Source organism: Carcharhinus amblyrhynchos, chromosome 14 (genome assembly GCF_965287045.1).
Source record: "Carcharhinus amblyrhynchos chromosome 14, sCarAmb.v2.hapA, whole genome shotgun sequence".
Taxonomy (NCBI): Eukaryota; Metazoa; Chordata; class Chondrichthyes; order Carcharhiniformes; family Carcharhinidae; genus Carcharhinus; species Carcharhinus amblyrhynchos.
In genome coordinates this window covers 47215656-47230877 of record NC_137337.1, presented here as the reverse complement: position 1 = coordinate 47230877, position 15222 = coordinate 47215656, and the positions used below count along the sequence as shown (strand labels likewise).

General features: G+C 41.0%; 2 protein-coding genes across 2 annotated transcripts in view; one reads left to right on the top strand and one right to left on the bottom strand.

Moving 5' to 3' along the window:
* The window catches only part of fam177a1 (family with sequence similarity 177 member A1), a 15899-nt gene extending 15032 nt beyond the window's left edge, over positions 1–867 (bottom strand). The window contains exon 1 of the mRNA XM_080202810.1: positions 373–867. Coding sequence (XP_080058936.1) covers positions 373–456 — 84 coding nt within the window. The 5' untranslated portion in view covers positions 457–867. The remainder of the gene's footprint in view (positions 1–372) is intronic.
* A 4074-nt stretch (positions 868–4941) lies between these two features.
* On the top strand, positions 4942–15197 carry fbxo33 (F-box protein 33). The gene is made up of 3 exons (XM_080202807.1): positions 4942–5514; positions 10204–10895; positions 11697–15197. The coding sequence occupies exons 1-3, from the start codon at positions 5054–5056 to the stop codon at positions 11966–11968; spliced, it is 1425 nt and encodes a 474-aa protein (XP_080058933.1). The 5' UTR covers positions 4942–5053; the 3' UTR covers positions 11969–15197.
* The last annotated feature ends 25 nt before the right edge of the window (positions 15198–15222 follow it).

The window sequence follows — 15222 nt, the reverse complement described above, 5'->3', positions numbered from 1 at the left end:
AGGGGGTGAGGGAGGGGGTAGTGAGGGAGGGGGTGAAGGGGGTGAGGGAGGGGGTAGTGAGGGGGGTGAGGGAGGGGGGTGAAGGGGGTGTGGGAGGGGGTAGTGAGGGGGGAATGAGGGAGGGAGGGGGTGGGGGGGAGTGAAGGGGGTGAGGGAGGGGTAGTGAGGGAGGTATAAGGGAGGGTGGGAGGGGAGGGGGGGTGAAGGGGGTGAGGGGGGGTAGTGAGGGGGGAATGAGGGAGGGAGGGGGTGGGGGGGAGTGAAGGGGGTGAGGTTGGTAAAGCAGCTGGCGCCTGGCTTGCGGCCTGCCGAGGGCCTCCTCCGCAAACGTCCGCCCAGTGGAGGTGCTGGGGCCCTGGGCTGTCTCCTCACCTTCTCCGTGTTTGTCTTGCTGCCAGCGAGCAGCATGTTGCCGGGGCTGAGATAGAGGCCGAGACCCGGTAACTTCTCCGCCATTTCCTGCTCTCCGCCGCCCAGTGAGTGAACAACAGCTGCCTGTGCCCGGCAGGAGGAGCAGCTCCCTGGCTGCACTCTACTCCCAAACTCACCCTGTGAGCTGAATTCTGATCACCAGCAACAGCCAACAAAATACTTATTATTTACAGTCCAACTTCGCTCATTAGCAAATTAACTTTCACCTCATTTCTTTTTGGTAATTTGAATCCACTGCTCGTACAATCCTCACATCAACACGAGCTCTGTTCTCCAACCTTTCAATAGCTAAGTGCCCAGGAAAATGCCCAAATCTTAGTTCTAGGCATTTAAGGTGAAAAGACTGCAGCCGACTCTGAAATATTTGATAATTGTACACGTTCCCTGTAAGATTTCATTTCTTATACCAATTTGATAAAGAGAAAGGACAGTAGGACTAGAGGGCACAGCCTCAAGATAAAGGGGGTGCGGTTTAGAACAGAGTTGAGGAGGAACTTCTTCACTCAAAGGGTGGTGAATCTCTGGAATTCTCTGCCCGTCGAAGTGGTGGAGACTGCCTCGCTAAATATATTTAAGACGCGGGTTGATAGGTTTTTGATAGGCAAGGGGATTAAGGGTTATGGGGAGTGGGCGGGAAAGTGGAACTGAGCCACGAGAGATCAGCCATGATCTTATTGAATGGCGGGGCAGGCTCGAAGGGCTAGATGGCCTACTCCTGCTCCTATTTCTTATGTTCTTATGTTCTTAGAACATTAACATCTCTTTTGGAGAATTATCTGAACATCTTGTGTAAGGAATAGAGAGTCACAGTGCTGTTGAAGCAACAACTTGCATTTATAAGCATCTTTAACATGGCAAAAAAGGTCCCATGGTGCTTGGCAGTAGCAATTATCAAACAAAATTTGATACCAAACCACATACTGGGGATGAACACTTTGGTCAAAGGGGTAGGTTAATAGGTTCTTGAGGCAGTGTAGATAGAGAGGTTGAGCCAGGAAAATTCCAGCGATTGGGTCTTAGACAGTTGAATGCTTATCTCACCAATGATGAAGTGAAAAAAATTGGTGATGCACAGATATTCAGAGGGCTGTGAGAGTAGCAAGCCCAAAAGTGATAAACAATCAAGAATGAAAGTGTTAAAGTTGAGCAAATGGAGGAGTGATGGGTGAGGGAACCTGGTACAGCTGAAATTTATAGAAGGCATGAGGTGTGAGATCAATCAGCAGTGCATTTGAGTAGTCAAGTCTGGAGATTACAAAAACAAGGATGATTGTTTAAGCAGCGGAAAAGATGAGGCATGGGTAAAGGCAAGTGACATTACAGATGTAGGTGTTCTCGGTGATAGAGACAATAGGGGGTTGGAGATTTTGGGGTTAGATATGTTGACAATAGTCTGGTGCACTTTCGGTCAGTGTCCAGGGTGAGTGTTTAAGTTGGTGGCTAAGGGAACAGAGTTTGTGGCAATGTCTGTAGACAATGACTTTGGTCTTGCCAATATTTAATTGACAAGGTTTGTCCTCATCCAATAGTGGATGTCACTCAAGCAGCTTAACAAATCAGGAGAAATAGCAGGGTCAAGAGAAGGAGTGGTGAGTTAGAATTGGGTAGCATCAGTGTCCAAGTGGAATTTGATGTCCTATTTGAATGATGTCATCAGGCAGAAAGGAAAAAGAAACCTAAGAATCCACTTCTGAACATTAACTAGTGAGCCCCTCTGCTGAAAACTACAAGGATGCACAGAATCAGGTTCAGACACAATCTTTTCTTCAGCTGAATGTCATACCTCCACTGTTTCCTCTCTCTTTAGATACCATGTCGTAAGAAGGTATTGCCCATGGACTGCCATATATTGATCCATGGTTATGCTTGGCAAGGTATGCAGTGATTTGCCATTCCCTTCTGCAGGTTCTCACTGACCACAAAACTCTCTGGTCTTAACACCTGCTACAAGCATGTTAGAAAGATTTATAAGTTGACAGGTCATTTTTGGACAACTGAGTGACTAGGTAGGATAGTTCAGGCTGTGTCACAGTTACCTGGCCAGAACAACTTTTCTTCCCCAATAAATAATAGTGAACCAGTTAGGTCTTTACAACAATCTGATAGTGACCCTTACTGATGCCAGCTCATTTTTTAAAATTGCCATTGTGAGATTTCAACATGTGTCCTCTGAATTATTAGTCCAGGCCACTGGTTTACTAGTCCAGTAATTTAATGTCTCCACAACTGTTCTCTTGTTCATATTTGTTTTAACAATCCTTTAAATGAAAATGCTTTTCTTTTACATATTCTGTTTTCATAAAACTATCCTTAACATTACAATAGGGATAACTGAAGATTAATTGTTATGAACTTAATACTTTTTTTCTTGAGCTGGAAGAACTTAATGAATTGCAAAGCAGGAGTATCTGTTTAGTAGGTTTATTAAAATATGGCTTCAGCAACTGATCACAGAGAGCTAAAAGTTAGGCTGAAATCATTTCCAGTTTTTCTTTATTCTCAGTTCAGGGCACTCTGTACTCACTTATTTTCATCCCTCAAGTTACCTCAGTTTAATTAATGTGGACTTAATTTAATAATCATTTAATCTTCCTAACTGGGGTGCCTGAGACTATCTGGTAGAATTATTTATCTGAAGATTCCTCAGCTATTCAGAACAGTTTTTTTAATTTTTAGCAAACAGGATTGTTAAGACCATACTGGTCAATATGGGATGAGTATTGGCTTGTGATATCTAAGTACTGGCTGCATGCCATCATGGGACTTTTATTACTTAAAGTAGTTCTGTCACTGTATAGACTATTTTCAATGAATTTCTGTAGATGGACAAATTCAACAGCAAACCCACTGACATACAAATTATACAATGAAACCATGAAGTGAAAAGACATACTTCATTCTAAAATATCATAATCCTTTCAGTCTAAATAACAAACAGGGTGGTAGGTTGTTATACACAAATAACAATTGTATGATTTATTGATGATAATGATTATTTGACGTACATAATTTATGACCCATACTGATATGAATAGAGTGGGAAAAAAATTAAAGAACCAGGTCACAGTTATTCTTAGAAAATACATATTTTAAAATTTCTAATAATAGAAGTCTAGCACAACAATTTACTAAGACCATTGCTTTGGAACCAGTTGGCCACATTTATTTATTAAGCTTTGGAATTCTTAATCATTAAGTATATTCAAGACAAAGGTGGACAGATTGTTGAGTACTGAGGAAATTTAAGGATATGGTGACTGTGTGGGAAATGTTGAATGTGGGAAATGTGGGAAAAGAGGTGAAGTAGAAGATCAGCCATGATCATTGAACAGTGGAGCAGTTTCAAAGGGCCAGATGGCCTGTCCCTATTCATTACGTTAAGTTCAAAATACCTTTGTGGATTTTTAAAAGCATTTCTTTCTCCAGTTTTCCTCATTCCTCCTCCCCTTAACCAGTTTGGAAAACAATAACTGTGTGTGAAAATTTCCTGCCATGTGTCTATGTGAGAACCTGGACATTGATGAGAGACAAAAAGCAATTAAATTATGGGGTGCTGTCTACTAGGGATTGCGGAATAGCAGTCAGTAGCTGGTTTTTCTCTTGAGCCCACAGGTGCTGACGCTTTCCGCGCCTGTTGGGCACCGCAGGGGCTGGGGTGTATTATTGACCCTAATAATCACATTTTGACGTTTTTAAGTTTTCTTTGTTTTTGTTTGGGCTGTTCCCCTTCTTTTTGGGGAGCTGCCCCTTTTACTTTATCCTAATTTATATGAGTTTGTCTATTTGGTTTGACCTTAAAAGAGGACAATATTCAATGTGTATGTGTGTGTGTGGAGTGGGGGTATTGGATATCTGAGATGAAAACAGAAAGTGCTGGGGAAAAAAAACTCAATAGGAGGCAGCATGTGTGGAGGGTGATGTTGAAAGTTTTTTTTCTCTCTAGCTGCTGCTAGGTGACCTGCTGAACATTTGCAGCAGATCATGCTCCAGTAGAGTTGAGTGCAGTGCTGTCCTCCACAGAGACAGAAACTTCTGGTGAAAAAAAGTATCAACAACAGCGGCCCGGGGAGGGAGGGGGGGAGCGGTGACGTCACCTGACCCGCACCGGGAGGTTGTAAACAGGTTCGGGAGGGCTCACAGAGCAGAGAGGGGGGATTAGATCTGAGAATTAAAATATGAGGTCACTGGTGTTTCGGTTTAACTTGGAATTCGAGCAGTGAAGAGAAATAGTTAAAGTGGACATACATCTTGTATGTGTATGAGGTTTCTCTGCGCGACTGTTCGTAATTGAGTGATGAAGTACATCTGTTTCCCCCCTCCCCTCAGCGAAGTGGGAGTTCCCAGTCGGTTTCCGGTGGAAGGCCCTGAGCCGCGCGAGCGGAGATGAAGCAGCGACAGCGCTGAGACAGAGATAGAGGGGAGTCGCTGTCGCTGAGACGGAGGGTGGAGAGGGGAGCCGCCGCCGCCGAGACAGAGAGAAGGCGGAGAGGGAGACAGAGGGGAGCCGCTGCTGCTGAACCGGGGCTGGGCGCACAGCCAGCAGCAAAACTAAAGCGCCATTTAAGCCCGAGACAGAGAGAGAGAGGAGGCTGGAGGTCGGCGGCGGTGCGGCTGCCGGGCGATGGCTCTGTGCGGAGCGGCGGCGGCGGCCGTGGCGGCGGCTCTGCCGTGCGAAGTCATCGTTCACATCTTCTCTTTCCTGTCCCCCTGGGACCGGCTCCGGGCGTCGTCCGTCTGCTCCAAGTGGCGCGAGTGCCTCTTCTACCCGTCCCTGTGGCCGGAGCTGCGGCTCCGCCTGCGCGGCTCGGCCGCCGAGCGCTGCCGCCTCGACTTCCTCATGAAGAAGTGCGGCTCCTTCGTGCGGGAGCTGCGGGTGGAGTTCGAGAGCGGCGGCTCCGAGAGCTCGGCGGCCGTGGCCGGCCTTGGCGGCGGCGGCGGCGGTGGGGGGCTGGACACCCTCAAGACCTACATGGAGGAGGTGGTGTGTGTGCTGAGGAGCGTCAGGGGCAACCGCAACCTGCAGAAGCTGAGCGTGTTCGGGGACATCTACCTGCAGGAACAGGAGGAGAAGCAGTCACACGAGTAGGTATCCGGGCAGAGCTGGAGCTGGGTTTACAGTGCTGGGCCGCTCACCCCTTCCCCGGTCAGCCCACAAGCATTGGGAAGAGTCGGGGGAAATAGAATTTGGTGCTGGTGGAGGAGGGGTGGTTGTTGTCAGGCGATGCCATTTTATAACATACGCAGTACCATTAATGGATCCCCTTGTTTTCGCACTATCCTTTCAGTTGCATAATTTTTTGGCGCTGGGGAATGTGTTGTGTGAAACGATGTTGCAGACCCTGCCCGCTTGGAATAGCGGTTGCCTGATCATTCACATTTAATGTTTGCGGAAGAGGTCAGGCAGGATATATGAATGGCGCGGGTGGCACAACAATTCAATTCCTTTTCCAGTTCTGCCCGCCCATTTTTGTTTTGCCACTTCATGTATTCCTCCAACCCCCCTCTCGGCTTGATTCGTTTCAGTGGCATGGTGTCTTCCACATGTGTCCCTCTTCATATACGAATCTCCAGCAAAATGGTGACAAAGTGGCTTTATAATCTAACAAAAATCTAAATTTACGTGTTCCCTCTCGGGCACGCTTTTCGATAGGGCTTGCTGCATAATTTATAATTTGAATCTTTTTTATTTTTAAACCCCTACTATGGTCAATTGTACCACATCTTCCGACTTCTAGCTAAGACTGTCAAAACTCAAGATTTTCTTTATTTTTAAAATTTCCTGCCCTTTCTCCACTGCATTTTAGGAATTTAACTCTGTGATAAGTTTAATACTTTTGGGCTTGTTTGCTTGAGCTTATTTTGCAAAGTTTGGCGATCACAAACCCTGTGTCACCTGAACACACAATGGTGCAAAACTCTCAACCGGTTGGGCACCACTAGTAATACTCGTCAGATCTGGTAGCATTTCTGGAAAGAAACAGATAACATTTCAGGCCCGTGACCTTTCTTCAGAATATTCTTATGAGACATTCTTGCAGATTGTACATTTTAAAATGAAAAATACACAAAAACGTCTCTGTCAGTGATGCAGTTAGTATGTTGCAGCACCCTTTGATTAGATTAGAGGAGGCCTCAAGTGTACTCCTGTGATCCATCTCCAGCGTCTTTAGATGTGTATGTACAAGATTTCCCCATGGATTCCACATATTTGTGGAATGACACTTTTTTCTTAAGACCTGGGACCAGAGCCAATCAATATAGTGAGAGGCAGAAGATCTGGATCACGGAGTGCAATTTAACCAGAATTTAAGTAACTTGAGCAATTTGTTTCTTTTTGTTGGATTACGACAATGAGATTGGATTGATTCAGTATGACTGGGTTAGGCCTAGGATTTAAATTCAGTTATTTTTGTGCCTGCTGGGGCGACGGACATTCAAAGTGCATTTTAGAGCCAGCTTATGTAAACTGTGACGCAGCAGATAAAACAATTTTATTGCTCTGGAATTTTATTCACTGCCATATTTTACTCACTTTTGCATCAGAAATAACCAGCAACTGTTTGAAAATTAGTAGAGATTGAGTATTTAAAACAGTGGGTCATTGAGACTAAAATGTTGCTTATCCATCACCCCAATTTTCTGCTTTTGGTTAAATGGGAAGGTGCTTTTATACACTTTTTTTCATTTCTTAGTACTATTTTTGGCACATTGCAAAAGTGTAAAGGGAGACAAGTCGCATTGATTATGATGGCATACATCTGTCCCAAATACCTATCTTGGAGGATTTATTGAATTTAAAATTGAGAAAACAAATTTTAATCTACTTATTGCCTTGAGTTCTGAGGACTTGTAGAATGAAATCAAGTGTACCCCTATCTCTTGCCAAACCGTAAACATAAGTTAGGATTATGGTTTCTATTAAATATTTCTCATGACAAAGTTAAAAGTATTAGTTGTAATGTTTTTAATAAATAATCCTGTAATATAGAAATCAACATGATTTGTGTACAGAGGCACAGTAGGAGAGTCGTTTGTTAGCACTACTGCCTCGCAGTGCCAGGGAGCTGTGTTCAATTCTTGCCTTAGGTGATTCTCTTGCGTAAAGTTCGCACATTCTCTCCCTGTCTGCGTGGGTTTCCCCCCTCAGTCCAAAAATATGCAGGTTAGATGGACTGGCTGTTCTCAATAGAACAGTGGTCAGCACTGCTGCCTTGCTGCATTGGGTCCAGGTTTGATTCTGGCTTTGAGTCACTATGTGGAGTTGTGGGAATAGGGCCTAGGTGGGATTTTAGTTGGTGTAGACTCGATGGGCTGAATGGCCTCCTTCTGTACTGTCGGAATTCTATGCCCCTTAGTGCCAGGGGGGTTAGCAGGGTATTTATGTGGATAGAGCCTGAGTGGGATCATTGTTGGTGTAGGCGTTATGGGCCGAATGGCCTCTTTCTGCACTGAACGGATCTTGATTCTGTATGAGCCATGGATGCAGACACTTAAGAGACATTCATTAATACTTGATTTTGTAATCTAAAATATTGGTTATTCTTAACATAGAAAACTACTAGTTTAGATTTAGAAGGAAGATTTAATCTGCGCTAATGGGAAGAGAACTTTTGACTTTCTTTGATAAATTTGTATTTTCCCTTGTTTTATTCATAGCTTAATTACTTTTCTCACTTTATTTACATTTTCTCCCAATTTCATTTTCTAAATCATATATTTAGAAAAAATAGAAAATTGATCACAAAGGAGGTTTTTTTTGACAACTAGTTTTCTGACATCTTTTAAAGCGGCTGTCAAGAAGCAAACACTTTGTAGAATAATTAAATGCCGAAATGTATAAGTATTTTTAGTTTGAAAATATACCAAAATAATGGGAATGGCACAGTGGTCAGCACTGCTGCCTCACTGCATCGGGCCCAGCTTTGATTCTGGCTTTGAGTCACTGTGGAGTTGTGGGAATAGGGCCTAGGTGGGATTGTAGTCGGTGTAGACTTGAAGGGCTGAATGGCCTCCTTCTGTACTGTAGGAATTCTATGAATTGCTAGAAATGGTTGGGAAGAGTTGTCAATAAGATTGTAGAACTCTGGGCTTGCTCACTGATGCTTCATTCACAGTTTTACAATGTGAAAGAATCATTGTTGGTAGTGATGAGTTAGACTTCCTTTTGACAGGAGCAAGGTAATAGGTTTTGATTATGGGGAATAATTAAAATAATTAGCTTGCAGGCTGAAGAGCAGATCCTTTGTGTTCAAAAGGACAGTTGTGTATGTTTGTTGCTATGGTTAGTTTGGGAGTGTGACATGGATTGCATTGCCCATTCGCACGTCTGCGGCTTTACTGAGTGTCATGCTGGACGCAGTATGAATGATGACTCCACAGTACTACAGAGCAGTTAACAGGTTGTGGTGGTTTAAGGTTCCTTGGGTAACTTACTTTTAACATAGCCTACTAAGGGAAGGGGTAGTTTTTTTTGCTGTCAATTCTTTGTGATTTGTTGCTAATTTTGAGCCAGTGGGGTGGTTTGAGCACAAACCAAGCATTACCTCGGGAGGCTGGAAAATTAGCAGACCAAATGGTGCCACCGTTTAACTGCCAATTACAGTGACCGTTGCAGCTATCTGGTAGAAAGGGGGGGTTATGCTTTTTTAGTTACTATGTAATGTGGGTAGATCTGAATGGGGAGAATTGTTTAAGCATTAATTGGTGCATCATAAAAATTTCATCTCTATGTATTTATGATGTGGATTTTTGAAAAGAAGTAACCAGTTGTTTGATTTTTGTAAAACAAAATGACACAGCTGTCTTGATTCCCTGCATCATGATTGGAAAGTATCATTCTGGAAGTGAAAGAGAATCAATTGTTTTGAGATACTGCAACTGAGAAATGTGTTGAACTCCAGGTAACAATTTCTTTGCAAATGTTAAAATTAAAAAAAAGTTGCAATGCAATGTGATTTAATTCATTAATGTTTGGAGTAAATATTCCACATGGGGGTCCTATATTTTCCTCTATCGTGTGCAACACTTTTTGAGATTTCCTGATTCCCCTTCACTTTGTAAATGTTTTTTATGGTTGGTTTGGAGCTGCACTGTCTTTTATGGTTCTGGTTTTGATTGATGGCATTACTTTTTACTGAAATTTCCCAAAACTGTTGCTAATTTTAAATTTTTACTTAGGATGGAATGTGCAGGGAGTGAAAATTGAGGGAACAAACAATACAGACCACTTTGTCACGGGAGACATTGATGAACAATACAACAGAACTTGGATTTTAAATGATTTTATAGCAGTGACTAATGAAACAGTGTTATTTTCTTTGGGAAACAGTGGTTTAGGAATTTATAATTGCATTGCAGATAAAATTGAAATTATTAATTTAAACTGCATTGACTTGTGTGACATGAGGGAAAGTTCAAAGCCTGGAAACCAATAGCTAAATGAGTGAAGGAATAATATAACCATTGTAGTTCAACTATGGAACAAACCTCTTTAATAAATCAAATTGGATTATGATCTCTGAGGATATGTAAAAGATGAAATCTGCAGTAAAATGGATTTGGCTGTAAATTTTTTGAGGTGATAAAAAGTCCAGATGTCAATTGACCTGCAGCATTAATTTGCTGTGCTTGAGGGGCAAAAGGGCTTTTCTTGTTTGTGTGCAGCCCCTTTAGGGGAATTATGGAGGAATTTTGGGGCTTTGGACTTGTAAGTCTAATTAATTGCTGTTATACTTGGAAATGTAGCAAATATAATGCTTTTGTTTATTACAGAATCCAACAATTGATTGAAGAGGTATTGGGAAATTCCAAACATCTGAAATGGCTCTCTCTTGGGTTTATGCTGGAGGTAGTAACTCCCACAACATTAGCAGCCTTGCCTCAGTCCAGTGCCAACTGCATTGAACACCTGAGTCTCCTGGATACCCATTTTATTAATAAATCCCCAGTTATTGAGGCAGTTGAGTTGGAGCGCTTTCTAAACCTGCGATCACTTGCTTTGGATTTCTGCGATTTTACTGCTGAAGTAACAAGAGTACTCGCCAACAGCAACCATGTGCCTTTGCATAGGTTGTCTCTTGTAATACATCATCTCTCGATGTCCAACATACACGTGTTAGATAACATGCCACAAGATGCAGATTGGAAGGTGCTTACCAGGCACTGTGCAAATCTTCATGTTTACATCATGGCTTTTAATGTCAGGAATGACATTTTGTTAAGAATTCTGAAGCCAAGCATACCTTTAGAGAGAATTCACTTTGACAGCTCAACTAATGGTGTTTCAGGTGCCGTGGTAGATCTCATATCCAGGCAGTATGACAAATCCCTTACCCACTTCCTCCTAATAAAGGATGTAGAGCAAGGCATCAATGGTTTTCCAGATCTCAGCCATAACCGAAATGAAGACCCCTTGGTACTTTTGGCATGGAAGTGTACAAAGCTTTCTCACCTCTCAATCCATGGTAAGCAATGCATCTATTTGTGCATATTTCATTTTATTGATATTGTAAACTGGGTACAAGTGCTTTTGACCAAGGCATGCATATTTGACATTGTTGACTATAAACACAAATTTTCTAAGTTTTATGCATTGAGGCTTAGGTTCTAGAACACAAACATTAATGGAAAGAAATAAGCAATGTCATGAATGGGTTAAGGAGCAGGGTTGAAGTGCAGCACAAGGTCAGATTTTTGCGTGCCTAAGATAATTTGTCATATGTCGCAGCACTGGACATGGGACTGCTCATTAATGTGAAGTAAGCGTTCCTGTGAAAGTAGTATACTGAGTTTCTCAACTATTTTTTCTGTTGTACACTACCATTTATGTTAAGCATGTGTTTGATAACAAGAGTTATGCTTTCACTATGCTTTGGTGCAGTCTCCAAAGTTTAGGTTTTTTGCAATCTCCAAAGTTGAGTTCAATAGTGTGAAATTTCACGCACCAGCTTTATTATTGTGATTATCATGGTATTGAATTGTTGATAACTTTGTTGTGTAATCATATGGCCATAAGTGATTGGATTAATGCTCATCAAACTTTAGTTTTATTCCAAATTCATGTAGCAGTATATTTGCATGAAGTAAATTGGTTTCAGTGACATTTCTTTACTGGAGATGAATATATATTACTTTTTTCTCAAGTGTGTGATGCACTTCAGCAAGCTGGGTTTTTCTTTAAAAATTTGTTAAATAAGTGATGAAGTTTTGTATAGGTGTTTATGTTCTTGAACTCAGTAACGTTGCATTTTCAATTTGCAATCTAGGATATGCTGTTTGGGCCCACAATCTCATTGCCATCGCACGGCTTCGTGGACCAGAGCTACAAGTCCTGGAAGTGACTGAGGAGAGCATTAATTTTGATGAAGATGCGATGGCTGACCTGGACGGGGATCCTGTGCATAATCTCATTGAAGAAGTATCCTTAGGCTTAGGAAAGCGGTGGCATCCAGTAATGAAAAATGAAATTCTTTATGTTTTCAGTGAGACCACTCGTTATTTTTACAAGGAGATGCAGCGCTTCAGTGAAGGCATTTAGCATTTCAAACTTGTGTATTAGAGTGCCCTGCATTTTTCAATAATTTAACATTTACATGTGCTGTTAATTAGTATTAGTTATATATACATACGTGTGTATCCTGCTTAATCTGTAAATGTAGTTGGTATTGGTTTAGAAGTAGATGTGGCAAGAGTCACTGGATTTTCTCTGTCAGCGCCTGTGTCAACTGCCAAAGAAAACAGAATGAAGAAGTGCCCACATGCTGGCAGGGGCGGGCCAATGGCTGGTCAGCCAGAACCTACGAGTTTAAAAGGTCGAATTTTCGACCTGCGGTACACAGCTGTGCTGTGGCTCAGTCAACAACTTTACAGCTCTTAAACGAACGTGCACCTGGTTCACTGTGAATAGTGAATACAAAAAATCAGTTCTAACAAAGCAATGAGCTGCTGCTATGATTTTGAGAACATTCCACTAGGATAACTTTTAAAATCTTGTTAAAGCAAGAGGCTTTAAAAGCCGCAATGTTCAGGGCAACCGCGGGTACAGTCGTGGTCTCTGTGAGACTAGCACCTGACCCCAGTTTTAAGTGGTACGAATGTTGTGCATTTAATGTAAAGGACAGCCAGTATTATTCAGTGTGGCCATCATGCTGCCCAGCAGTGCTGTGACCTGGCTGCTTTGTATAAGCTTGTAAAACAAATTTACTGTATGCAACATATGTCAAGATTCTATTTATGAAGAAAGTGTGAGTGGTGATTGTTTCAAATGGTTTTACCATCTTGTGTCAATGATGCATTTTGACAGGTGTGCATTATGTTGCATGTCTCCAGTGATTAATGCACTTACCATGCGGATTTTATATGTACATCTGTAGAGTGGATCCACTGGTGCAATGTATGAATATGCCAGATGTGGTGAGATTTTATCATTGAATGAGATCATATGAAATACTGACAGAAAATGTGAGGAAAGCAGTTGAATGTTAAATTAATGTTAAGTTTGTGTTGACTGCTGATTGTTTTAATCTATCAATAAAGCATTCAAATGTCTTATTTACATAATGTTTAGTGCTAAAGTTTTGGGAATTTACAATGAAGTTTTAAGCTATATCATGTACACTTTGCAAAAAATTGCATGTACTGACAGGAAAATATAAATTGGTCAAAAAGTTTAGTCTTTTACATACTGAGTACTGTATTAGTATTTGCAGTAAAATGTGGTTACAACTATATAACATTTAATATCTGTTCCTTGAACCATGGTATTTTGCTGGAAAATTGTGTAACGTGCTTCCTAAACTGCTTACATTTCAAATATTGCAATGATTCTATCTGAGGTTCATTACCATAGCAATCCTACAACACATTCCATTCTGATGTACACCTCTTCTAACTACGATCCTGGTGATGGAAAATATTTAAATCGTAAGATTGTATTCCAGGATTTATCTTTGAAAATGCTTGCCAGACTGAGTTTTTTTTAACATTTTTCTTTCACTAGAAAGTTTATGTAATGGAATGTTCTGGCTGTGGGCAAGAAAAACAGATTGGCAGCTGTTAAAGGTCCTTTGGGATTGTATGGATGCAAAATGCATTATGCACGTAGATGGTAGAAATTGTGAATGACTAACATGCATTGAGAATTGGGATAAGTAGTGGTGGTGCCACCAGTTCCATTGTTCCCTGCCCTGGTCCATACTTGTGGTGATTGGGCTTATCATCTTTGCATCTGATGTATCCATCTGATTAATGTGACTTGGCTTGAATTGCACATGGTCATCTCTAATAGGACTTAAGACCAAATCAGATCATCCAGTAAGCAGTTTTGAATGTTTGTGAACAATTGAGTCTTGTTCTGCAGTTGTACTGGAATGTACCATGGTTTAAGATTAGGGCATTCATGGATCATCATCCTGACTACCACAATTTGCAAAATAGATGTGGTTAGCTGTCAGAACTTTGTTCTAATTTCGTTTGTGGGATTGCTCAGCTCTTGTCTTGCTTACTGTGTTTTGATGTTTAGTAAGCAGGAATTCTATACTTCAGTTTTAACAGGTCTTCTATATTTTTACACACTTGCTACTGAACCAGAATTAAGATCTCAGTTTAAGATTGTGAGAGATGTTTTGTTACAGAATGTGGTAGTGAATTCTTCTGATGGTTCACAGATATTCAGTTCTGGGCTGCTTTTTGCTTAATGAAATTGGCTGAACCACTTAAGTTCATCCATCTATTGTGTCCATGCTTCCCTTGGTGCTTTGTCCAAATGGTATTCAACAGGATTCATCAGTAGAGGCCTTGTTTAGCTCAAGTCCAGTATAGGACTTCTAGTTTTGTTTTACCTGACGTGAACTGTTTGGGGCAGCTCATCAGGATTAAAGTTGCAGAAGCATTGTCTTGATTCATTGCCTACCATCCTTTTTGAATTGGTTTTTGCATTGATTTTTTTTTTGAAAGTCCAGTAGTAAGCAGATCTAACCTTTAACAATTTACCATTGAGTTTTAAACTTGAGATCTTTGGGTTGATAGGCCAGTACCCAAACCATTGTATCACTATCTACAAAATGATTGATAGACCAAAATATAGGCATGTCATTTCTTGCTCTCCCTTCTCATTTTACTGTCTACACTTTTTCTTTTCTACTTTTGAACCTATTTGGCTGCCTATTGGACAGACATTTCTAGTGCTAAGCTCTTTTCTGATGCACATGAATGTTGACCTGGATAAAAATAACACCCAGTAAAACACCAATTGTTGTTTCCTCTATGGTATTTAATCATACCTGTGTGGGCAAGTATATATTAAATACTTTTTATCCCTATGACATTAAAGCAGCTTCAGCTTTTTTCAATGATCAGATAATTTCACCTAACTTTTTCCATTTTTACAAACCTATCACAATAGTTGAAATACATCATGAGTGGCTATGATGGAAATGAATTGTGGCTGTGATATCTTCTAGCATTTCTTCTGTTGGAGTGCCAGAGTTGGCTTTAGCTACTTCAAACTGTGTAGAGTCATTGAGTGAAATTAGTTAATGTAAAGTAGCTTTGATATGTCAAAGAATTAAATATGCCATGACCAGTTCCAAGCAGAAATAACTTATAGAACTGGTCATCAGTGATAAGTTGTAAAATCCCATAACTGATTACCTTCATTCCTCTGTACAGAAATCTGTATGAAAATTACACATCTAAAGTTCATTGTTTAAATCAAACACTTGTTTTATTTTCAGTATTTTACAATAAACATTTTTATATATTCTCAATGTTCTTCAAACATTCCTTTTATAT